Source organism: Chrysemys picta, chromosome 8, assembly GCF_011386835.1.
Source record: "Chrysemys picta bellii isolate R12L10 chromosome 8, ASM1138683v2, whole genome shotgun sequence".
NCBI classification, from domain to species: domain Eukaryota; kingdom Metazoa; phylum Chordata; order Testudines; family Emydidae; genus Chrysemys; species Chrysemys picta.
In genome coordinates, this window is record NC_088798.1 from 42,346,046 (window position 1) to 42,372,418 (window position 26,373).

Consider the following 26,373-nt stretch of genomic DNA (forward strand, 5'->3'; position numbering starts at 1 on the left):
TGTATGAATTATATTACCACAGGATCTTATGCAGGCCTTGTCGTAAAATGCCTTGCATACTTATGGCACTTATATAGGTAGGTAATCAATCTCGGTACAAATTTGTATGGCTATTCTGAACTATGACATTTTACTGAAACCACATTGCTTATTTTGATCTGGAGACAAGATTACTCAATATGCAATGAGTGCTCATTCCGCTGTAACCAGTTACAACTTACTGATGGCATGGCTACACTTGTGATTTAGAGCGTATTAAAGCAGCCCTGGGCGCTTTAACTCATGACGCGTCCACACTGGCAAGGCACATAGAGCACCCGGACTCCGCGGCTAGAGCGCTCCTGGTAATCCACCTTGGCAAGTGGAATAACATTTGATGTGCCCCTGCTGGAGCGCCGCCAATGTGGATGCCCTGGTCTGTTAATGCGCTCTGATTGGCCTCCAGAAGTGTCCCACAATGCTTGTTCTAGCCACTCTGCTCATCACTTTGAACTCTACTGCCCTGTCCTCAGGTGACCAACCGTCAGACCCGTCCTTTAAATTCTCTGGGAATTTTGAAAATCCCCTTCCTGTTTGCTCAGCCAGGCTTGGAGTGCTCTCAGCGCATCTTTCCAGGTGACCATGCCTCCATGCACCAGGCGATCCCCAGTATGGAGCACTGGCGAGGTGCTGAACCTCATCAGTGTTGGGGGGGAGGAAGCTGTCCAGTTTCAGCTACGTTCCAGCTGTAGGAATTCGGTAGGTACGTTCGGGCAGATATCAAGGGACATGATGGAAAGGGGCCATGACTGGGACGCACTGCAGTGCAGAGTTAAAGTGAAGGAGCTGCGGAATGCCTACCGCAAAGCCCGCAAGGCAAACCGCCACTCCGGTGGTGCCCCCATGACCTGCTATTTCTACAAAGAGCTGGACGCGATACTTGGGGGCGACCCCACCTCCACTCCGAGGACCATAATGGACACTTCAGAGCCCAGTTTAACAAGGCAGGAGGAGGAAAGCGGGAGTGAGGGTACGGAGGAGGAGGAAGACACCCTGGAATCCCTAGATGCATGCAGCCAGGAGCTGTTCTCAAGCCAGGAGGAAGGTGGCCAGTCACGGCGGCCGGTGCTTGGGGAAGGACAAACACCAGAGGAGGTTTCCGGTAAGCAACTTTTATTTTGGGAAGGAAGTTATTCGGTGTGGGCTTTTGGGGCAAGGAGGGTTAGGGCTGTATGCCTAGATGCGGGAGAGGGAGTTGATGTGCTCTCTCACATCACGGTAATCGGCTTCAGTGATCTCTTCAAAGGTCTCATCCAGAACTTGGGCAATGCGCTTGCGCAGGTTTCTTGGGAGAGCCACTGTGGTCCTTGTCCCAATCAGGCTAACATGTCCGCACCACTGTGCTATGAGGGGTGGGGGGGATCATTGCTGCACACAGGCAAGCTGCATATGGGCCAGGGCAGAAGCCGCATTGTAGAAGACCCTCCCTTGCTTCCCAGGTCACCCTCAGCAGCAAGATATCTTCCAGGATGAACTCCTGTGGAAAATGTGGGGACAGTGTTCAGTATAGGGACCCCCTGCAGCTGTTGGCTCTCCCCAAGGCACAGAAACCCAGAGGACAGTACAGCTGTGAAACAATCAGTCCTCCTTGACCCTGTGCTTAGTCACCATTTTGGGGATCCTGTGGGTTGTGTGTGCGCTTGCTTTGGGACAGGCAAATTATGCTATTGTGTGGACCAGGGGTCGGCAACGTTTGGCTCGCGGCTCGCCAGGGTAAGCACCCTAGCGGGCCGGCCAGTTTATTTACCTGCTGACGCGGCAGGTTCGGCCGATCGCGGCCCCCACTGGCCGCGGTTCGCCGTCCCGGGCCAATGGGAGCGGCAGGAAGCCGCGGCCAGCACATCACTCGCCCGCACCACTTCCCGCCGCCCCCATTGGCCCGGGACAGCGAACCGCGGCCAGTGGGGGCCGCGATCGGCTGAACCTGCCGCGTCAGCAGGTAAGTAAACTGGCCCAGCCCGCTAGGGTGCTTACCTTGGTGAGCCGCGTGCCAAACGTTGCCAACCCCTGATGTAGACCGTGCTTGCCCTTAAGTACGGGGGAATCATTGCTCTGTCTGGTGTGAACAATGCTGCCTCTGTTAAGTGTTGTATTTTGCCTTTACAGATGCAACCTTGAGATCTCAGCCGTCCATGTTATCACCAGCCGAAAGACTGCAAAGAATTAGGAAGAGGCCCCATAGAAGCAAAAGAAGATATGCTGCATGAAGTAATGCAGTAGTCCCTTAACGAGAATCTAAAAGTGCAGGAGTGGAGGGAGAGTGAAAGGATCCGCCAACAGAACGAGGAGTGCTGGTACAAAAGCGCGGAGCTCCAGCAGCAAAGTATGGATCGGCTGATAAGCATCATGGAGCACCAAGCAGACTCGATGCAGGCACTCGTAGCCATGCAGGCGGAGCACTACCACGTCCCCCTCACCCCCCGCAGCCCGTGTCCCAAAACTCTTTCCCTTGTGCCCGCATGTCACCTCCAGCCCACTTTCCCCAACATCCAGGTTATCGCCACCAGCTGCTTCCAACACCTGTAGCTTCACCACCCAGCCCTGAAAACTACGATCTTTATCCACTGCACTCAACCCCCATTACCATGCATTACAGCCATCCTGAAGTGCAGCACTCATTGCACAGCACTCCAGACAGGAAGGTTGAGTATGATAACAGGACATATGCAAATCTGTGATTGTACCGGTCCCCACCCCACCCCCTTGCCCTTTCTGTTTCCCAAGCAGTTGTTTCTTTTCAATAAATGGATTTTTTGGCTTTGAAAACATTATTATTATTGCATAAAGTAAAAGATACCTTGGCCCAGGAAAGCAACAGGTCCTGCAAGTCAGCGTAGCAAACACAGATTCCTACTAACATTGGAACCACTGCACTTCACTCCCATGCAGGGCACCAAACATTACTGGTGGCTTTCAACCTCTAATTGCTCCCTCAAGGCATCCCTAATCCTTGCAACCCCATGCTGGGCCCCTCTAATAGCCCCGGTCTCTGGCTGTTTGAATTCAGCTTCCAGGTGTTGAACCTCCGAGTTCCATGCCTGAGTGAATCTTTCACCCTTCCCTTCACAAATGTTATGGCAGGTACAGCACGCGGATATAACTGCAGGGATGTTGTCATCAGCCAGGTCCAACTTCCCATACAGAGAGCACCAGTGGCCCTTTAAATGGCCAAAAGCAAACTCTACAGTCATTCTGCACTGGCTCAGCCTGTTGTTGAACCGCTCCTTGCTGCTGTCAAGGTTCCCTGTGTAGGGTTTCATGAGCCACGGCATTAAAGGGTAAGCGGGGTCTCCAAGGATCACAATGGACATTTCGACTTCCCCTACTGTGATCTTCTGGTCTGGGAAAAAAGTTCCGGCTTACAGCTTCCTGAACAGGCCAGTGTTCCGAAAGATACGTGCGTCATGCACCTTTCCAGGCCAGCCTGAGTTAATGTCAATGAAATGCCCATGGTGATCCACAAGCGCCTGGAGAACCATAGAGAAATACCCCTTCCGATTAACATACTCGGAGGCTAGGTGGGCTGGTGCCAGAATTGGAATATGCATCCCATCTATCGCCCCTCCGCAGTTAGGGAAACCCATTTGTGCAAAGCAAGCCACAATGTTATGCACGTTACCCAGAGTCATAGTTCTTGTGAGCAAGATGCAATTAATGCCCTTGCAAACTTGCATCAAAATGATTCCAACGGTTGACTTTCCCATTCCAAACTGGTTAGCGACCGATCAGTAGCTGTCTGGAGTTGCCAGCTTCCAGACTGCAATAGCCACCTGCTTCTCCATCGTCAGGGCAGCTCTCAATCTCGTGTCCTTGCACCGCAGGGTAGGGGCGAGCTCATCACACAGTCTCATGAAAGTGGCTTTTCTCATCCGAAAGTTCTGCAGCCATTGCTCGTCATCCCAGACTTGCATGACAACGTGATCCCACCACTAAGTGCTTGTTTCCCGAGCCCAAAAGTGGCGTTCCAGGGTGGTGAGCATGTCCGTGAATGCCACAAGCAATCTCGTGTCATATGCGTTACTCGAGTTGATATCTTCAGAGTCCTCACGGTCTATTTGGATCTTAAGGAGTAACTCGACTGCCAAACGTGACGTGCTGGCAAGACTCGTCAGCATATTCCTCAGCAGTTCGGGCTCCATTCCCGCAGACTGAAAGGGAAGACAGAGCGCGCAGTACAAAAAACGTTGAAAGATGGCACCAAATATGGATGGAAACACGGGGATTGTTGGGATGCGAACCGATGCATCACGGGCATTGGAACAGGACCCAGAATGCCCCCCCTTCTCAAAAGCCACAGTGCCAGAATGGGAAGAGGTGCTCTGTGGGGTAGCTGCCCATAATGCACTGCTCCCAATGCTGCTGTAAGTGCCGCAAATGTGGCCACGCCAGTGCGCTTGCAGCTGTCAGTGTGGAGAGACTGCAGCGCTTTCCCTATTGCGTTCTCCGAAGGCTGGTTTAACTCAAAGCGCTCTACATTTGCAAGTGTAGCCATGCCTTGAAATAAAAAGCACATTCCAAGAATGAGTAGCCCAATAAGATTCATCCAAAGAATCTACTGATCTTAAAGAAAACTAAAAATTTATCATGTGCTAGGTGTACAGGCCAGGAGGAGATCTCTAAAACATCTTGGTATGTTAACTGTCTCTTTCTTCTTCCGCAACCCTTCCACTAAAGCAATCTATGCCCATATTTGAAGTTTTAAACATTTGTGATCTTCTGAACAAAATTCATGAGATTAGACAATTGTGAATAAATATTTAGAAGGGGAAGGTCACATGGCACTCAGTTATGAAATAAATAAAAAGTGACTTACATGCCTTCCTCTAGCATGGCACAGTTTAAAAACAACTGTGCATTTTATTTTGCACTATATCAACTATTCTTAACTGACTGCAGGGTACAACTTGTTTCAGTATTACTGCTCTTAATACACTGTAGATTATGGATATAACTTCATTCCTTTTAGCAACAACTGGTTGATGAGGGACACCCAAGCCGAGCTCACTCAAACACCCTTATCAGTGTGGTTGGTCCTTCCAGATTCTGTCATTACTAATAACATCACTCAGAAGTTCTTCAACAGATTTCTTGTCACTGACTTTCTTAGTTAGGAGATAAAAGTCTGTTTTCTGGATTAGCCCTTTATAGAAAGAGGTTGTTACACTGAAGTTCTGGTCAGAAATGTGACATCTAGAAGTGGTATGCAGTGTTGTTGTAGCCATGTTGGTCCCATGATATTAGAGAGAGACAAGGTGGGTGAGGTACTATCTTTTATTAGACCGACAAGCTTTCAAGGTTGGCCTGAAGAAGTGCTCTGTGTAAGCTCAAAAGCGGGTCTCTCTCACCAACAGAAGTTGATCCAATAAAAGATATTACACCTCGTCCACCTTGTCTATCTAGAAGTAGCACTGTCTAAACCAATAAACGTGTTTATATTCCACATGCTTCACTGACTAAAATAAATTACTACTCCATACTTCTGTGTGCACCCCCTCCCTCCCCACACACCCCTATGGGAAAATGATCAAGATTATGTTTTGGCTCATAGCTGCAACAGAATGCTAACTAACTAAGTTCCAATTACAGAATCTCTATTACTGGAGAACAAGAGAGTCCGAGAGAATAGAGATTCCTGGTTGAGTTTGTAGGGCTTGCAATTAGAAAACATAAATTTTACTTATAAACTCAACACATTTTATATGGAAGTCAGTAGAAAATTATAAATGTGGACTCCCTAATTTTGTCTTTACAATCATTTGCCACAGTCTGAGCCTCTCCAAACCACTTTGACATGGCAGAAATGGAAGGGGGGATTGAGGGGGGGAGGAGGAGGTGTGTTTCAAAAGAAGGATCATCCATTTTGCTCACCCTAGAATTCTGGAAGTTCATAGGATGAAAATCTTCTTTCAATCTATACAATCTACAATTTATTTTTGAGATAAAGTTTTGGATTGAAGCCGACATTTCTGAGTTTCCTGCTGGTGGACATCTTACAGCACATACTTCATTTGTGACACCAACTGTTTGAAAATCTGGTATCAGAAGCAAATTAGTTGATTATCTGTTAATTCATTTGCCATGTAGTAATTTGTTAATTCATTTGTCATATGAGAAGAGCAATCATTCATGAGTGCAAGAACAATAACTGAATTATTTTCATGATGCCAGAATATAGTGGTGTGCGTTATTTATACACTATATCATTTCTATAAATAATAATAAAAGGAAATTTTTAAAGACAACATTTATTTAGATGAATTGTGGAAAAGTGTGCCAATCAGATAGCTGCATGACTGATCCATATTTACACATGAAAAAGACCATAAGCTTTAAAAAAAAAAAATACAGATAACCTGGTTTTTGATAGGCTGACACACATAACAGGTCAATTTATCCTCAGATACTGAGGCAAAATTCTCATCAACCCATTTGATATGCTCTCTAGGCTAAGCTAATTGGCATGTAGCAGGCCAATACATACATCCAGTGAGCAGTTTTCATTCTGGCAAACCAACATCAGATAAAGGGACTCCCTATTATCTTCAGTGGAAACTGGATAGTGTCCTAAATACAAATTTAATTGCAATGGCTCTTCAGAATTCAAAGCATGTGTTTGAAAATAAATAGGTCGTGAATGCAGTTAATTTACACATTTTTAAGGTATGTTTTTAATTTTTTTTAAATGTGAATTTTCTTTTTAAATGTGTCAGACTTTGAAAATAGACGGGGTGCACAGCGCTCTATTTCTCCCCCGCCCCCAACCTAGCACTGGGAACAGACTCAGATATTTGACTGTGAAGCTACACCACAGAAAACAAAATGACTTGATTATGAAAGAAACTGAAAAACAACCAGAATTTATATTCCAAAACTAAAAGCTTCTTCCTTCCCCTCTCTGCCCTAAATTTAAAAACAAAAAGAAGAGAGCAGCAATGCTTGGAAGATCAGAAATTCATTATAGGCTGCAGCCCATGTATTTTGTGAGCATAGACAATGCAATGATGCCTGCTTGAGTCTGCAGAGAACCTGAAACAATAACTCTGAGATATGAATTGCTCCTTCACCTCAACAAGGGCCCCATGGACTCTGCTATTCTGTGGTTGCAGAATTTGGCATTTTTCTAAGACACCACAGGTTTCAACAATTTTGCCACCAAATTTCTATTTCGTTGCAGGTGCAGACTGGTACCAGACATTGTTTTCTATCTTCCTGTCCTTCTGGAACCTGCCTGCTGCTTCCTCTTGCTCTCCAGCTTTCCCCATAAGGGGTAATTAGATGAATTACAATGCAGGCTCCTCCCTGTTACTCCCCAGAACCAGACAACAGAGGCTTAGGGAGGCAAATGATGAGGCTGGTAGCCTGAGCTGCCAGGAGAGCTAGCCTGCTATTTCCTGGTACAGACTTGCTGTTGGCTCACCACACCCTTGGTTAAGTCCAACAGCAAGGGAAAAAAATGTTGTTTGCATGTTTCCCCAAGGCATGCCATTTCACGACTCACTGTCTGAAACTTTGAACCCAAGCAATAAAGATATTACACGAGACATAGCAACAATGCTGATAACTACTAATTGAGCGCACCAGCAGATTTAATGATACACAAACCTTAAAATTGCCTTTTGTTTGTCTATTTGTATTTTAATATCAAGGCCTTCCACTTTTTGACTGAACATCCAGTTCTGACATGTTATACCATTCAAGCTGTGGTTTCTAACAAATGAACAGTTTGTCACGGTTCTTCTGCTTCTGGTGCCGTTTGTACAAACGGCTAACTCTGTTTCACTTTTTCTCAACCTAGCACACTAAGGCAACACAAGCCCAAGCATTTGGAGGTGGAATGAAACACTAGAAGAAATAAAAAACTTGGGTTGGAGAAATAGGTAAGAATGCTGCAGTGTTTAATTTTCCCCAGTATTCTCAGCTACATCCACAGCTATGATTTGTTGTTAATAAACAAACAATATTCATTGCCAAACAAGGTAAACCTGCAACAGTCTCTCTTAAATAAGCCACTAAATATTTTGCACCTGATACCTTTATAACTGACCTGGCACATTGTTAGATTACCGAGTGGTACAATTATGACCCACTAATATTTTCAACATGATGGTACCTACACAGTACAAGAGGATAGAAGTTATTTTATATTTGTATGTAGATTTTTCTTTTAAATCCCTGAAAATGTCACTATTAAAGTATTGTAACTATGATTTTTAAATAAAGTTAGGGAAACTTTTTCATATTCAGAATTTATCATTGTTCCAAAAAAAGAAGTGGTGGGTGAGGAGGCTGGTTTTGTTTTATAAAATAATTCAAAATCAAATTAACTTGTTATTTTAACTGATTAATTAAATCTTATGAATGCTTAAAAGTCAGAAGTCACCAAGAGATTGCTGGGTGTTTCCAACTTCCTGCCTCTTCATCTAGAGGAGAAAATAAGGACAAAGAAACAGCATTTAAAGACTCTTAATTGGTGCAATTAGTGACTCATGATCTTTCCATAAACTATGACTAGTAAATAGAGTGCAGTGCTGCAAATACATTACAAAACAGCCTAGATCAAAACAGCACCACAATAAGAACAGTAACTATCTTCCCAGCTGTGACCAGATGTTTTCACATTAAATATTAAAACCAGGCAGGTCATGTATACTGACCAATTGTTTCACAGGTTTTCCCTAGACTGAAGAGGGGGTATAGCAGAAGGAAAGCTTGCTTACTGAATATCCCTTCATATGGGATCATCTAACTTTGCATCCTAGTCTAATGTTACCTCTGTATTAGACTGCAAGCTTCTTGGATCAGATTCAACCCTGCTTAAGTGAGTGCAACTCCACTGTCTTCAGTGGATGTGTACTCCTAACACCAAGGCTAACTTTGGCCCCTTGTCCTATTTATATCTGTAAAGAACACTTATGGAACTCTGTAAATGACACTATTAAATACACTAAATACAACTCTATAAATAAATCAGTATTTCCACATTGCAGTGGCTGAGGGATAGTTCCAGTACAGATCCTTTCAAACCCAAATGAACCTGAGGCCAGGCTTACCTATCCAGACATTGTAATTTGGATTATTTCCCCTCCTTCCCAGGAGTATTGCTGTCATTTAAAATATATGCAGTGGTCTCTTCCTGCTCCCAAAATTGACATCCATCCATCCAAGAAGCTTGAAGGAACCATGATATATAAATGTGCGATGCTGATCACTATATGACAACTTTGTCCCTGTTAGCACTTTACACCATGTATTGACCTGAAGCTCTCCCTTCTTACAGTACTAGGGAGCAAGAGATCTTTTCACCAGTCCATGCCAAGCAACAAAATCCACAAAATGAGCCTAGCGAATCAGATGCCAATCCAATGAGTTTGCTACCTATGGCATGCAGAAAAGGCATTGTAAAGCCTGGATTAACTCTCTCAACTCAGGGCAGGTCTACACTACTGCTTAAAAAGCAACAGAGGGTCCTGTGGCACCTTTGAGACTAACAGGAACTACTGCTTAAGTTGATCTAACTTACTTTGCCAGGGGTGTGAAAATGACACCCTCCTGAGCGATGCAAGTTACAATGACCTAAGCGCTGTCCACACCAGCGCTATGTCACCAGAGGTTCCGCCTCTCACGGAAGTGGAGTAATTATGCCAATGGGAGTGCGCTCTCCTGTTGGCATACAGCATCTTCACCAGACACGCTACAGTGGCACAGCTGCACCGATGTAGCACTTCTAGTGTAGACCTGCTCTCAGTCTCATGGATTGGGAGTTAAAAGTTGCCAAGAATCTGAAGTAGCACAGCATAAGAGGGTAGGTCTATACTTACCTCCGGGTCCGGCAGTAAGCAATCGATCTTCTGGGATCGATTTATCGCGTCTTGTCTAGACACGATAAATCGATCTCGGAAGTGCTCGCCATCGACGCCGGTACTCCTGCTCCGCGAGAGGAGTACGCGGAGTCGACGGGGGAGCCTGCCTGCCGCGTCTGGACCCGCGGTAAGTTCGAACTAAGGTACTTCGACTTCAGCTACGTTATTCACATAGCTGAAGTTGAGTATCTTAGTTCGAAGTGGGGGGTTAGTGTGGACCGGGCCAGAGATATGAGTTGTCTTTGCAGGAGCTCTCCATTTGCATTCCTTGCAACTCCGGACATATTTGGCAGGATGATCTGTCCATTGAGTAGGATAGCCTGTCACATGAGCTTGTCTACATGGAAACACTCAAGAAAATTAATACAAATTAACTAAAGGTGTGAACTGAAAATGGTTTAGTTAAACTGCATTAAACCCCTGTGTGGACACACTCATTCTGAATTAAAGTAGTTTTAATTCAGTTTATCTTAATTCACTTCCAAAGTGAATTAAATAAAACTGAATGCAGTTTAACTAATCCAGTTTTAATTCACACCTTTAGCTAATTTGGATTATTTTTTCCGGAGTGTCCCCAGGTAGACAAACACAGAATCATCCTAACTTTACAAGTCTTGGATTAAAATCCAACAGTTTTCCACTGGATTGGACCCATTTGTGCTGACTCAAAACCATGATTCAGCAAAGCAGTTAAGCACATGTATAAGAGCTTTGCTGACTTGGGGTCCATATGGGGCAATTTCTGTTGCTATGAGCTGGAGCAACAAGAGGAAGAGGTATAATCACTTATCACATTCTTTCATAAAATCCTGACCTTACCATCAAGCATTACTTAAAAATAAAATAAAAAATCAATGAAACCCAAATGTACATAAAGATTAATTTTAACTTTTCAGAGGCTTAAGTATGAGAAGCACACTTGATATATCTTTTTAATGGAGACTTAGGGCCTGCTGCATATGACTTTGATGGTCATAAAATTATTTCATTCTAATTAATCTGCATTTCCTATTAAAACTAAAATCAGATTTATTACTGAGGAAACATTTGTGATTTTTCATCACTGAAGTCTATAAGATAAGACATTGGTTATGGTAAGGTTTGGGACCTTCTATGCCCTCTACTTCTCTTCAGACCTGCAATAATGTTGCAATTTCATTACTCATTAATCAATAGTAATGAAATCAAAGAGTATCTATGAACAGAGAAGGGAATGAGACAGCTGACATTCAGTGCAACAGAAGACTTATCTGGCTTGGAAGAAGGACACAAGAATGGGAGAACTAAGGAAACAAAGATCTCAAACAGTCATGCAATTTGAATGGAACATAGGGGGTAATTAGGGAACAGAGAGAAATGTGTGAGGAACTTCATGGGTAGGTAAACCCTTTACTATATGGATTCAAAATGTAGTTATTGTCTGCTTTTGGAAAGCTTTCCAAATTTCTGTTCAAGCAGTTGCTGCAGCTACAGCCACTTCTGAAATGTTATTATCCAGGTTACATTATAATGGAGAGGCACTAATTTAGATTAATTTGGCCTAAAACGCTGCTTACTTCACCTTGTCTCATCAAGAAAAATAACTGAAATTAATAACAAAGCTATGTGACATTTATGTGGCTTTTAGGAGAGGGGTGGAACGTTGCTTTTTTAATAGCTGAAATAAAAGGGAGACATGCTAGAAACATCTATCACAAGTTTCAATCTGATTACACACACACTTTAGCTTTGTGGCATTTTAAGACTTAAAATAGACAATTATCAGATTATACATATACTTAGCTATGCTGTAATAAATATGGTGGTATAATTATGCATTTAAACCTCCTCTCAGACAAAAGGGACAGAACTATAAAGAAAATGCAAACCTCAATAAGTTTGGTTTAGTTGAAAGCATTCTAAAATTATTTTTTGTTTTTGTATTTTTTACGTTATATACACTTCAATGTTCTGCAGTGTTTTCGGGTCTAGGGAACATGTATTTAGAACTAAAACTGGACTTCTGGGTCACTTGCTGGTTTATTTTCAGGGCATAAAAGAAAAATCATCAACATTTTATCAGGTAAAATATTAGTGCAAACCAGTTGCTGAGAGATAAATATAATTGGGCCTGATTCTCATTTATACTAAGGCTCCTTTACGCCAGTTTGAAAGTGTAAAGGGGCCTTCATGTGGGTATAAATGTAATTTACTCCCACTTTGAGGTCCCGTTACACTGTCCGAGCTACGTAAAGAGGCCTTAGGCCAGCTCAAAACTAAAAAGTGAAGCTGATCCAGCTGTATCTCTCAGGGGTGTGAAAAATCCACACCCTTGAGCAACACAGTTAAGCAGATCTAACTCCTGGTATACACAGTGCTTAAGTCGACAGAAGAATTCTTCCGTTGACATAGCTACTGCCTCTTGTGGAGATCAATTAACTTCTCCCATCACTGTAGGGAGTGGCTACACAGAATTGCTACAGCAGGGTTAAGTGTAGACATACCCTTAATATAAATGAGTATCAGGCCCATTATGTCAAAATATGATCTTAAATAAAAGTAGTTCAACCCAGACCATAAATTGTCACTGGAACTTTGAATATTCAACCTGATAACATCTCACTGGTCTTATCTTGGATCTAGATATATAATAAACAGCCAAATAATCCGCTATCATTCTGAAAACTAACACCTGAAGATTCTTGTCCATCTTCAGCTTTATCACAAAGCTTGATATGTAAGATGATGAGATGAACAAAAATAGAACTCTACATGTAAATGCATTGTTTATGGGATGCTAGTTTGACACCTTCAGTGTATTCTGAGTAGATCAGATCACCGGAGCTACACTAACTTACACCAGTTGAGGATCTGGTCCCAGTTTTTCTCTCTCTCTCATTTTAAAAAGAAATCCGTATTTATTTTCCTTTTGCTTCTCAGCAAAAGGATTTTTTCCACTATTCAGAATGACTGTGCATTAACGGTATTATTATAGTTAATGCGGTCTATGGAAAGCTATATGATACTGTGGCCATATTGCATTTCCTCTTTGTTTGTTTTGAAATAGTGTGTCCATTTGGCTTTTGCACAACTTTGTAATGTGATCTGTGCCTCTACTTGATTCTAGGAAGTAGTATTTACTACAAACTAATCAGTGCCATTCTGGCAGCTTTTCATATATGCACATTTATAATTTTTAAGAAGTCTGGGTTTGGTCTGTTGCAAATTGACAAGATGAAGGACAAGTAGACCGTCAATTCCTCATGTTTTATTAGTGTGCTCTATGGGATCCTTTTGTGAGATGAATTAAGGGCTGTGCACGTAAATCCTCATATAGCTACAATGTTATTTCACTTGCCAGAATGTTTGATCAAATATTGGAAATGAATAAAGTTGAATGAGAAGACGGGGAAGAGGAAATACCAGAGCATACCCAAAATGGACAGTGACCTTTATCTGATGCTTCTTTAGAAGAATCCAGATACTCTATCACTCCTTATGCAAGAGGCCAATTATATAATACTTTAATATGAAAGGGAAATTTCTTCTTGAACCATTCAAGTAGTTAACTTACACCATGAAACATGAGATTTATCTTTTCATAGGCCCCAATCCTGCAAAGACTTATATGTGCACTTAATTTTATGCACTTAATTTGCATTTGTATACACCTTGGGCATGTCTACACTACAAAATTATGCTGACCTAAGTTACATCAGCATACAGCCATCACAGTAATTATATTGCTTTTGCATGTCCACACTATGCTCTTCTTGGGTCGGTGGTGCATGTCCTCATCAGGAGTGCTTGTACAGACTATACTGTCACTTCAGTGCATTGTGGGACAGCTTCTGCAAGCCGGTAGCAGTCGCTGTAAGCAATGCAGAGTCTACGCTGATACTGCGTCGACCTAATTACAGTAAAAGCTGTTTTATCCGGCACTTCACCAACCGGAAAGCTCAATAAATTGGCATTTCTGATCTTCATTGAAATTCCTGTTTATAGTCCGGTTGGCGCCAGGTCAGCAGGCGTTGGGGCACAGGAGAGGGTGTGGAGCACGGGCTCTGGGAGAGAGTTTGGGTGCAGGAGGGGGCTTGGGGCAGCAGGTTGTGGTGCAGGAGGAGGTACGGGGTGCCAGATACGGGGGGGGGGGGGGGAGGGGCGCTCACCTCGGGTGGCTCCACGCAAGCAGCGACCTGTACCGGCTCCTCCTAGGCAGAGGCATGGCAGGTGGCTCTGTGTGCTACCGCCACCTGCAGGTGCCGCCCCCGCAGCTCCCATTGGCCGCGGTTCCCAGCCAATGGGAGCCAATGGGAGCTGTGGAGCTAGCACTTTGGGCAGGGCGGGGCAGCGCACAGAGCTGCCTGCCATGCCTCCACCCAGGAGCAGCTGGGACAGGTCTCCACTTGCGGGGAGCTGCCCGATGTCAGCGCCCCCCGGATCAGGCACCCTGCACCCCCTCCCATGCCTCAACTCGCTGCCCCAGGCATTTTTCACTTACCAGCTTCCACCATTCCCTCAACATGCCGGATAAAACAGCTTTTACTGTACTACATCAACATTGACTCTACGCTTCTCATGGAGGTGGAGTTATTAAGTCAGTGTAGTGGAGTAGTTATGCCAGTGGGAGCTAAATTTACACATAAGCTGCCTTGCATCAACTTGACTCCATAGCATAGACCAGGCCTTAGACTTTGTCTACATCAGTGCAGCTGTGTCGCCGTATCACTTAGAGAAGATGCTATCTAAGCCAATGGGAGAGCTTCTCCCATCAGCACAGGTACTCCACCGCCCTGAGAGGCAGTAGCTATGTTGACAGGAGAAGTCCTCCTGATGACATAACCCTCAGTATAGACAGTGCTATGTCGATATAACCATGTCACTCAGGGATGTGGAAAGTCCACATCCCTGAGTGACGTAGTTATACCAACATACATTTGTAGGGTAGACCAAGTCTAAGACTTGAAGTGAAACGAAGCACCAGAACAGGACAATTTTACTTTGTTTAAACTCAGAAAAGGACAGAAGAAACTGAGTAGCTACCTAAGCACAGGAAAAGAACTGGAGGTGAGGCTACCTGTGGCACAGTTGCACCGGTACAGCTGCGCAATTCTAGTGCATCTGTTGAAGACGCTCTATACTGATGGGAGAGAGCCCTCGTCCAGGCCTAAAAAAAAAAAAACGCCAACTCTGTAAGCGGCATAAGCTATGTTGGTGGGAGAAGGAGCGTAGGATGGACGTGCAAATGCAATTTAATTACTGCAGCAGCTGTATGCTGACGTAACTTAGGTCGAAATAATTTTGTAGTGTAGACATGCCCAGGGTGTAGGGAGAAGCTCTCTCGCTGTGCACATGAATGCTTATGTCAGTGTAGCCTACGTCGCTCAGAGGGGTGGAATGTTCACACCCCTGAGCAACATACATTTTGCTGACATAGGCTGTACTGTAGAAATAGCCTAAGTTTAAAACAACCAACATACAGGAAGTTGAGTGCATTCCATATATTTTTCCCACCCTTGCATGCATGGCATGACTTATGGAAGGTAGGGTTTTTCTGTTCTGTTTTGTTTTTTAATTTTGTAGCAGCTAAAGGAAGGGAAGAATTTCTGCTCTCAGTCACATCACTGTAAATCCAGGTAACTCCACTGATTTCAATGGATTTATTTCCAATTTACACTGATGTAACTGAGCAGTACTTGGCAGAGAGATTCTCAGTCTCTAATTTGATTCAGCTTTTCCATATGTAAAAGTTATCAGGCAAAACTGGAGAGGCTGACACAATTATTAGGAGGTTGCCACGATAAAACTTTTTTACTTATAACCTTAGAAATGGCATTTTGACTCCCAGGGTTTTCAGTGCCGTAGGTAGAGAAATTAAACATTCCGTTTCCCTTAAATATGAGAAAATCTGGGTCCCTAACGTGCTCCCCCTCCCCCCCCCTCCCCCCCCCCCCCCCAAACACACACACACTCTTCATCCCCTGCACCAGGTAAAAGGCCAACTTTACTACAGGCATGAAACTGGTGCAACAGGTTTTCAATAATGAGCATACAAAGTAGGATTGACATTCACTGCTGGTATGCAATTTAAAACTGACAATTCTCATAGTTAAGCAAACAGACTGTACCGTCCCTCCCTTAAGTAACTGATAAAAAATAAAGAACACAAATCCACCCATTGCAATGATGGTTTTGAACACTGCAACTAAATCAGATTTTCTAATTCAACGCATCCCATACTGGTCTCACTTGCACCTATTTTACACAGTTGTTACTCCATTCACTTTGGTGGACCTGCTCTGGATTTGCACCCTCACAACTGAAAACAAAATCAATCCCTCTGATTTGGAGGCCATATGATATGTGTTTCTGTCTCAAAAGTGCATTTCTTGTTTTATTGTCCTGTATGAATATTAATAAATTGCCTTGGGTAATGACAATATAGAATATGAATGAATACCAAGGACAGTCAGGAAGCTAAAAGCTCCTTTAAGTATGGTAATCTTTTATTTATTCAAGATCAACTTGAAAGTGATGAGTTTTAAGAATACACACTATATGTAACATTATGATTAGGCCACTTTGTCCTGGTTTCCCATTCTCTTTGTAAGATAAGTGCGCACACACACACACACACACACACACACCAGTTTTTTCCCATAAGTGGAGGCCTAATCAATAACTCATGGCATTATTAAAAAACAAATTATTTATTCCATATAATAAAAATGAGAGAAATGCATAATGTTACACTATGGTTATGTTACATCAGGTTGGGCAAGCTTTTTGGCTCGAGGGCCACATCTGGGTGGGGAAATTGTATGCAGGGCCATGAGTGTATGGCAGGGGCAGGGGTGCGAGAGAGGGGGCAGGGCGTAGGAGAGGGTACGGTGTGCAGGAAGAGGCTCAAGGCATGGGCTTGGGGTGCAGGAGGGGGTGTGGGTTCCAGCCCGACACTGCTTACCTTGAACGGCTCCGGGGTGACAGTGGCGCACAGCAGGGCTAAGGCAGGCTCCCTGCCTGCCCTGGTCCCATGTCACTCCCGGAAGTGGCCAGCATGTCCAGCAGTGGCTCCTGGCGGTGGGGTGGGGCAGGCAGCTTCGCCACACGCTGCCCTCGCCTGCGGGTACCACCCCCGGAGCTCCCATTGGCTGTGGTTCCCCGTTCCCGGTCAATGGGAGTTGTGGGGGCAGTGCCTGCAGGCAAGGGCAGTGCACGGAGCCCTCTGCCCCCCTAACCCACCCAGGGGCTGCAGGGATGTGGTGCCAACCGCTTCTGGGAGCGGCGCAGGGCCAGGGCAGGCAGGGAGCCCTATTGAAAGCCCTGACAGGCCGGATCCAGCTCGCAGGCTGTAGTTTGCCCTCCCCTGTGTTACACAGACATCTGAGATACACTGTGTATGTGACACTGGATAGAGTTATCCATCTTGCCAAACTAATCTCAGGTTTGATAACAAAATTTGGAAAGTCAATACAAATTGAAGATAACTAAAACAAAGGAAAACTTTTAAGATTAGCTATCCTAGTAAGGCCAATCTCCCCAGCTTTGGCTAACAAGGAGATCTAATTAAAAGTCACACACATTGGATCAAATGTTGCCTTCTCAGAATAAAATCACCGTACCATAAGAAGATTCTTATCCATAGGATTACGTATGATAAGCCATTTCACAATATACCCCTAGCCAACTGGTGTAACTCAGCATAGCTCTATGAAACTCAGTGCAGCTAGGGTGATTTTCACCAGCTAAGAATCTGGCCCATGGTATTTCTGTAATATAGTCAGATTTTTATATTCATAAATGAAATTATATCACTGACAGTAAAGCGCATGCAAGTGCAATGAGTCAACAAGAACATCACAACACAGTGAAGTATGAATGTTTTGGGGTTGTGTGTGTGTGTGTGAAGTCATGGAATGTGTCCTATAAAAATACTTTTTTTAGTTTATATGTTAACTCTCCATTGGCCAGGCTCATGTCCATCATTTCTACTTGCATCTCCTCTTCGGTAGCCAGTGCTAATGTTACACCCCACTGACACAGAGGCTGACGGGGGAGGGTACTAAAACTTTTCTTATCTGCTGTCGAAGAGGAACTTACACTGCCATGACTCAGATCATGCAAGCAGAGAGATGCAAATTGTACAGCCAGGGCCAAAATCAGCAAATCATTCTCTTTATTATGCTGGGCCTGGAATGTGCTATCAGGTATCATGCAACAAGGGGTGGCGAGATACCAAAGATGACACACTGTGAGCAAGACCAAGACCAACTGCCCACAGAATTACCAACTGCCAAGCTATTAATAAAATTTTGACTCAGGACGTTTAATCTATTTACAGCTTTACAGAGAGCCTATACATGATAGTTCCTACAATAAAAACTGTATACTAAGGAATTAAAAACACAGGCCTCAGTCCTGAATTAAATGCACACAAGTGTACCATTATGACAGCACAGAGTCCCACTGAAATGCAGATCCATTTCAAAGACTGGGGTTATAAAGAGCTAATGACTCGAGCAGTCCTGGCATTTTATTTAAAAAATTGTCTGGCCTAAGATATCTAAATTAGACATATTAAAAGGAAAAAAATTGTTTCCCACCAGAACCCTGACAAAAAGATTTGCATATTTTAGGCCTGTCTCTCCTTTCACCTAGACTACTGTAACTCCACGGACTTCAAATGAGTTACTCCTGATTTACACTAACACATATTGGAGGAGGATCTAGCCCTTCTTTTACAAGATATATCTAAATGTAGCAAAATGACTTTAGAAATGTAGTTCCATTTTGGTTATAAGGCCTGCTTCTTCTAATGGGTTTGGCCTTGTACCCCTCCGCAGGGCAGAAGGGATCTGAAATGGGCAACAGAGCAAACAAATAAAAAAACAGCTGGGGAGTAATCGTACTATTCAGGGAAAGACAAAGAGCTTTGCAGCAGCTGGCTTTAAAAGCAGGGGGAAAGGGGGTGATGCCTGTGTACCTGGGTGCAGGGCATCAGAGTTTGAACTGCTGACCAGAACGGTCAGGATGGGCATTGTGGGACACCTCCCGGAGGCCACTTACAGCATCGAAACCAAGCGCGGTGTCTCCACTGACACTTTGTCCATCTAACTTTGCCGCAAAAAAAAGCTCTATGCCTCATGTCGAGATAGTTTTATTTTGTTGGCAAAGCAGGAGAGTTTTGCCGGCGGGAGGAGCCTTGCAGTATGTACACCTCCATCCATTGTTTTGTTGGCAAAAGGCAACTTTTGCCAACAAAACTCTGTAGTGTAGACAGTCTCCTGGGCGGGCTGGGCCCCATTCTGCACACTGGCCAGAGGCGAGTGGTCACTGGGGACATCCCACTCACTACTGCAGAGGCCAGTGCCTGCTCACTGCCTCGAAGGCCAGAGTTTTTTCACAGGAGACACCTCTTCTCACACACATTCCGGCCCCAGCCCCACCCAGCCCCTACCTCTTCTGCATCTTTGCCCAGGGGGATGCCCAGGGCTTTAAGGCCCTCATGGAGCTCGGCGATGTCCACTCTCCCGTCTTCATTGAGGTCCAGCTTCTTGAAGAGGTTCTCGTACCTAGAGCTGTTGTTGGCTTCTTCGCAGGCAGCCTCGGGGAGCACCAAGCCCCGCAGGAAGCGAAACATGGTGCCGCTGGGGACGGGCGGAGCGGCGGGAAGCGGGCCGGAGACGCAGGCAGTCAGGGGGGAGCGGGGAAGGAGAGACCAGAGCCGAGCGGGGAGGCAGAGCCTGGGCAAGCCCGGCAGGAGCAGCCAGTGAGTGCAGCGGGAAGGGGAAGGGCGGCTCCCTGGGCCTGCCTCGCCACAGGCTGGGCGGGGCGTTACTCTCCTCCCTGAGCAACGGAGCCGGCTGCTGGGCTGGGCTGGGCCAGGCGAGCCAAGGAAGCCGCCGCAATGACGGGTGTGCGGGGGAGATGGGAGAGCTGCGGCGGGCGGGGTTGCTCAAGGAGGGGCGGGACCAGCCTGTGCAGTGTCAGCCCCTCTCGCTTCAGGCGGCGGCGATGGCGGAGCAGGGTGCGGCGGCTGGGATGAGCTACACGGGACAGCTGGAGAAAAAGGGTCGATACGGGAAAGCTGCGCTGGAAACAGAGAGTTCTTAACATCACCTGTAGGCCAGGGACACCCAGGTAACGGAAGCTCCCAGTTCACTGAAACCCAACTACAGCCCCCTGTACCAGTGCGTGCGGCGGGTCAGTGCTTAGCAAGGTGGGACCCTGCAGATACTCTGTTTATTTCAAACTGTATTCATCCACATTTTCTGCTGTTCTTGGTCTTTCCATTTATGGTGACTATTGTCTCTCTTTTTTTCTGCATGGAGAGGAAGGATCGTCCAGTGGTTAGGGTGCCTCGGGACTCAGTAGACTAGCGTTTAATTCCCTGCACACTTCTGTGATCTTAGGTTAGTCTTGCACCTCAGTCCCCTCAGAGTTCGAACTGCTGACCAGAACGGTCAGGATGGGCATTGTTTGTGGGACACCTCCTGGAGGCCACTTAGAGCATCTCCATTGGAAAATGGAGATCATACTTCACACGGTGTTGTGAAGAGAATACATTAAAGACTGTGAGGCACTCGGATACTGTGGTAATAGAGCACACATATAGTAATATTCATAGGCTTTTACATACTACACACACCAACACTGAGTCTGGGCATTTATGTGATACTAATTTCAGAATGAATATTATAAAACACAACAGGAAGTGGTTAAAGGGAAACTGCCAGGTTGAAGTTCACATTTTAAAAAAACCCTGATTATGCTACTAATGCTTCACATTACAAAACTAAAAATAATTTGCTATATCCAATTTACTTTTACTTTTTGCACTTTATGTAACTTTGACAATTAAGATAGTTTCATTTTGTTTGTAGTCTGTTCACTTTCAGATTCTCATGCAACAGCAATCCTGCAATAGTTGCAAAAACTGTAAGAGACTATACCCAACCAGAAAACCTGTTTAAATTGATTTCTATGAGTAGTAGGTTTTATTATTTTTCTTTTTTTAGCTAACCTCTACATTTTAAGTCTAAATTGCCTGCCAATTGACCGAATTCTCTCTTGATACACACACATACCCTACTAAGGTTCCATGGGTGTAACTGAGGGCAGAATTTGACCTAGTGTCGTTTTAATTAATAGGCTGTACCTGATCCCAATATAAATGACAGTTTTGTCATTGATTTCAATGAAAGCAGGCTCAGGACTTGAGATACTAACCCAGACTTATTTTATTTGGAATTTTGCCACTGCCAAGAGGCTGCAATTTATAAGTTAATAGAGGGAACATTGTCACAAGCTATGGAAGATCCAAAGGAAGAATGACCAATAAGATCAATACTCAAACATGATGACATTAATTGTTAAGTGGAATGGTATTACTTTTCTTAGTGTACGAAATTACGTCGATTTAATAGAAGTCGATTTCTAAAAAATCGACTTGATGCAGTCGATTGTGTGTGTCCCCACTAAGCGCATTAAGTTGGCAGTGTGTGCCCACAGTACCGAGGCTAGCGTCGACTTTTGGAGCGTTGCACTGTGGTAGCTATCCCACATTTCCTGCAGTCTCTGCCGCCCATTGGAATTCTGGGTTGAGCTCCCAATGCCTGATGGGGCAAAAACATTGTCACTGGTGGTTCTGGGTACATGTCATCAGGCCTCCGTCCATCCCTCCCTCCCTCCGTGAAAGCAACGGCAAAAAATCATTTCTCACCTTTTTTCCTGGGTTACCCGTGCAGACGACATACCACGAGAAGCATGGAGCCTGCTCAGCTCACTGTCACCGTATGTCTCCTGGGTGCTGCTGGCAGACGCGGTACTGCAGTGCTACACAGCAGCATCCTCTTGCCTTGCCTTGTGGACAGCAGATGGTACAATACGACTGCTAGCCGTTGTTGTCCCATGGGTGCTCCTGACCGGCCTCGGTGAGGTCGGTCGGGGGGCGCCTGGACAAAAATGGGAATGACTCCAGGTCATTCTCTTCTTTACATTTCATCTAACAGAGATTCAGTCCTGCCTGGAATATCATGCCAGCTGGAGGCTTCTGTCTCAGGTTGCTCTCCCAGTCGTCAGCACCACGCGGTCGCACCTACCTCAGCCTACCCTTTGCTCCCAAGGCTCATGAAGCCTGGACAGTAGTAAGTAGCAGTTCAACTATAGGCTGAGCAAGTGCATAATGGTGGTAGAATGTGCCTTCGGACGTTTAAAAGCTCGCTGGTGCAGTTTACTGACTCGGTTAGACCTCAGTGAAACCAATATTCCCATCGTTATTACTGCTTGCTGTGTGCTCCACTATATCTGTGAGAGTAAGGGGAGATGTTTATGGTGGGGTGGGAGGTTGAAGCAAATTGCCTGGCCACTGATTACGCGCAGCCAGACACCAGGGCAGTTAGAAGAGCACAGCAGGGCACGCTGTGCATCAGAGGAGCTTTGAAAACCAGTTTCATGACTGGCCAGGCTACGGTGTGAAAGTTCTGTTTGTCTCTCCTTGATGAAAACCTGCCCCCTTGGTTCACTCTACTTCCCTGTAAGCCAACCGCCCTCCCCTCCCCCCTTTGATCTCACTTGCAGAGGCAATAAAGTCATTATTGTTTCAAATTCATGCATTCTTTATTAATTCCTCACACAAATGGGGGGATAACTGCCAAGGTAGCCTGGGCGGGGTGGGGGAGGAGGGAAGCACAGGGGTGGGGTAGTTGTAGGGGTACCCCCTAGAATGGCATGCAGCTCATCATAGAAGTGGCATATCTGGGGCTCTGACCCGGAGTGGCCGTTTGCCTCTCTGGTTCTTTGGTAGGCTTCACGCGGCACTGCTGCGGGTCCCTGTTATAACCTCTGTCCTTCATGCCCTTGGAAATTTTTTCAAATATTCAGGCATTTTGTCTTTTGGAACGGAGTTCCAATAGCACGGATTCATCTCCCCATACAGCGATTAGATGCAGTACCTCCCGTTTAGTCCATGCTGGAGATCTTTTGCAATTCTGGGACTCCATGGTCACCTGCGCTGATGAGCTCTGCATGGTCACCTGTGCTGATCAGCTCGCTACGCTGGCCAAACAGGAAATGAAATTCAAAAGTTCGCGGGGCTTTTCCTGTCTACCTGGCCAGTGCACCTGAGTTGAGAGTGCTATCCAGAGAGGTCACAATGGGAGCTATCCCAGAGTGCTCCAAAGGCCAATACTGTTGAATTGCGTCCACACTACCACAAACTCGACCCAGCAGGGTCAATTTCAGCGCTAATCCCCTCGTCAGGGAGGAGTACAGAAATCGATTTTAAGAGCCCTTTAAGTTGACAAAAATGGCTTTGTCGTGTGGATGGTTGCAGGGTTAAATCGATCTAACGCTGATAAATTCGACCTAAACTCATAGTGTAGACCAGGGCTAAGTCTTATTACATGGAGCACACACCAAAAGGTCTTTCTTATAGTCATTGAGGCCCCAATCCTTTAAATATGCGCTTAACTTTAAACACAGCTGCTCATGTGATTAAAGTCAAACAAAGGCATAAGTGGTTGCAGGATTGGACTTTGGGTAAATGTGATTGCAATGCTGCATCAACTAAGTATACTGAAATGTGTAGTTGAGGAAGTAGTGTTTTCTTCCTAATTATTTCATACCTCTATTATAGTCAAAAGTCACTAATGATAATTTTCTTACAAATAATGTGGTTCTATTTTGTGACAGGAGAAAACCCTGCCTTTAACATTGTTTACTACATTGGAGAAAGAATGGAGTAGGAGTAGTCAAGCAGAGGATCCACGAGCCATCCTGCTTGCTTATTCTGCAGCAATAGGCTCAGCCACACTCCTTATTGTTATTCCAAAAGGGAATAACGTGTACACATATATCCCCAGAACCTGCTGCCAACAGCAGCATATGTACAGAATGGCCAGGGGTCTGGCCAGGCCACCAAAATAGCAGACCATACCCCACATGGATCATTATTAAGTCTATTAGCCAGGTTACTCACCTTGCACTGAAGGAAACACTGTGGACATTCTGTCTAGCTGCTGCATACATGTCTTGAGTAGGGAAGGGGATTCCTGTACTCTTGTCCACCCTGCTCCCAAGTACACCTACGCAAGAAAGTGCAAGAGTTGGCCCAGGGATTGCATTCACTATATTTGTTTAGCTTATTTATAAACAGAATCCGAAAAATGTGTTTAAGATTATAAATGCTTTAAAATAGAGGCTTAATCTACTGCAGTCTGCCCTGACACGCTTATCCAGGTTGACTTGCATTTTAAGGTCACTTTCTGATTTTCTAACCTATGTGTGTGTGTTCTAACTTAGTTGTGTATCTGACTGAACAGCATGAACCATGCATCTGCCTTTTGGAAATCCAAGACACATTAGACCAATGTAAGCTCTCAAAGGCAATTCACATGGGCCAATGGAAAAACAAAATGTAATCAATCAAGTTTTTCCCTCCAAAGTTTCTATTGTCCAGTGAGGAAAATTAATCAGCTTTAACAAATCAAAACCACAATCAGAGAGGGGGTGAAGGAGGATGTGCACAATGAGTCAGCTCCCTGCCTGTTACCCATGTTCTAGAGGGCCTCTGTACCCTGCCACAACCATTTTAGGTTGCATTTCAGAATTTAGGAATGGTAACACTTATGGTTTTGCCATCATCATTAATTTATTCTTTTTATTTATGTTACCTTTATTGTATCGTAAAGGCCAAAACAAGGACTGGGTTTCTATTGCTATTCATTAAGGAACACAATTAAATTAGTCCTTCCTTTGATCATTGTTAATATCCCCAGGTGTAAGGCCAACACCATGCTGCTTTAGCAAGCTATGACTTTATTTCTTGTGTAGTAGTAGGATTTTATGTTTATGCCTGCTCCAGGGTTTTTGCCGCTCCAAGCGGCAGGGAAAAAAAAAAAAAGCTGCAGCCGCGATCGTGATCATCAGCAGCTCCACCGCGTCGCTTTCTTCTTCGGTGGCAATTCGGGGGCAGGTCCTTCCCTCCGAGAGAGACCAAGGGACTTGCCGCCAAAGAGCCCGACGTGCCACCCCTTCCACTTGGCCGCCCCAAGCACCTGCTTGGTCAGCGGTGCCTGGAGCCGGCCCTGGTACTGGTGTATGATTTGATCATATCCTGCCAGCCACTATTTTTGAATAACAGAAAGGAATGGCCTAATGGGCCAATGGGTAGAGATACATCAGCCAGAATCTGTGTCTGGACTGATTTCGAGGCAGTAACAGAACCTTTGAGGGTCACCAATTTGTTGTAGGTTTAGCATTTTAAAATAAGTAAAAGAATGCCATGATTGTTTTCTTTTGTATTGCAATCTGATGCTCCTGTTCAAAATGTTCTGTGTAAATTAATTCTGTTTTGTGTGTGAATGAGGAATGTATGTGTTAAGAGATAAGTGTGAAGGCCATCACTGAACCAGATGTACAAGGGAGGAACTGGAGAGAGGCGCAAGGGCGCCGGGGGCTGCAACAAGCCCCTTTTGAAATGTCAAGGGAGGGCAGATTGACGACTCTAAAAATGAGACCGGCACCTATCAATGGGGACAAGATAGCTGTGATCAAAACCACCATGAGGAACTTGATGAAAGAACAAGATAAAGGATGAGAAGGACAATTTAAGAAAACAAGCACTTGTCAAATAACAATTGATTACAGCATCATGATGCAAAACTCATTGACCCCAATGAAGGAAAATCACTATATAAACAGGGTGCCTTGCCATGACACTTTGGGTTTGTCCTGCCAAGACTTCCCCAGAGCATTGTGTTGCGACTGACGGAACCCGGCTCCTCCCTACCCATGATCAACCTAGTTGGCTACTAGATTGAGCTGGACTCTAGACTGGTAACTATAATATCAACTGGCAGGACGGTGTGTGTGTTTGTGTGTGTGTGGTGTGATTGAATGCATATGCTAATTGTTGTATCTTCAATAAACGCGTTGTGTTGCCTTTTCCCCTGAAAAAGATCCTGTGTGCTTCTTATAAGCATAACATTTGCAACATCTTGGAGCGCGTTACCACAGAAAATCTATTGTCTCCAAAGCTTACATAATACGACAGCCACAACATGCATTAATCTTTAAATACATGTTGTATGTTATTTATTCCATATTATCTATCAGTTATGCAATGGCTAATTATTTTTTGCATGATCACAGAATGCTCTACATTAGGTGTGGAGAACTTTTTTTTTTTTTTGATCAGCGCTACTAAACAATTTTTCTAATACGACAGGCTTGAATCTGACCTCTCACCAGTGTAATTCCATTAACTTTCATGGACCTACACCTATTGATTTATGCCAATAAAGGTGAGACCAGATTCAATCCCTCTATGTTTTCACTGCAGCAACAGAAAATGTTGTAAAGTTATAAAGTGTTTTGAAGCAAGGTCATTGTTAGTTATTTCTTCTGGTGTACTGTGTAAGATAATATAACAAGTACTTTGCTATCTAGTGTATGATTTAGAGTTGCCCCAAAGTGAACACAGAAACATCTGGAG

The 26,373-nt window shown here is 44.6% G+C and overlaps 2 protein-coding genes across 3 annotated transcripts in view; one reads left to right on the forward strand and one right to left on the reverse strand.

Moving 5' to 3' along the window:
- The window catches only part of SLC25A24 (solute carrier family 25 member 24), a 43,094-nt gene extending 23,274 nt beyond the window's left edge, over positions 1–19,820 (reverse strand). Inside the window, exon 1 of the mRNA XM_005285469.5 lies at positions 19,336–19,820. Coding sequence (XP_005285526.1) covers positions 19,336–19,518 — 183 coding nt within the window. The 5' untranslated portion in view covers positions 19,519–19,820. The remainder of the gene's footprint in view (positions 1–19,335) is intronic.
- Positions 19,821–19,879: 59 nt separating this feature from the next.
- EEIG2 (EEIG family member 2) overlaps positions 19,880–26,373 on the forward strand; it is a 64,002-nt gene continuing 57,508 nt past the window's right edge. The window contains exon 1 of one of the 2 annotated variants that reach the window (XM_065554317.1): positions 19,880–20,018. The gene's annotated coding sequence lies outside the window, so the exon portion shown is untranslated. The remainder of the gene's footprint in view (positions 20,019–26,373) is intronic. The other variant, XM_065554320.1, reaches the window with a different exon arrangement.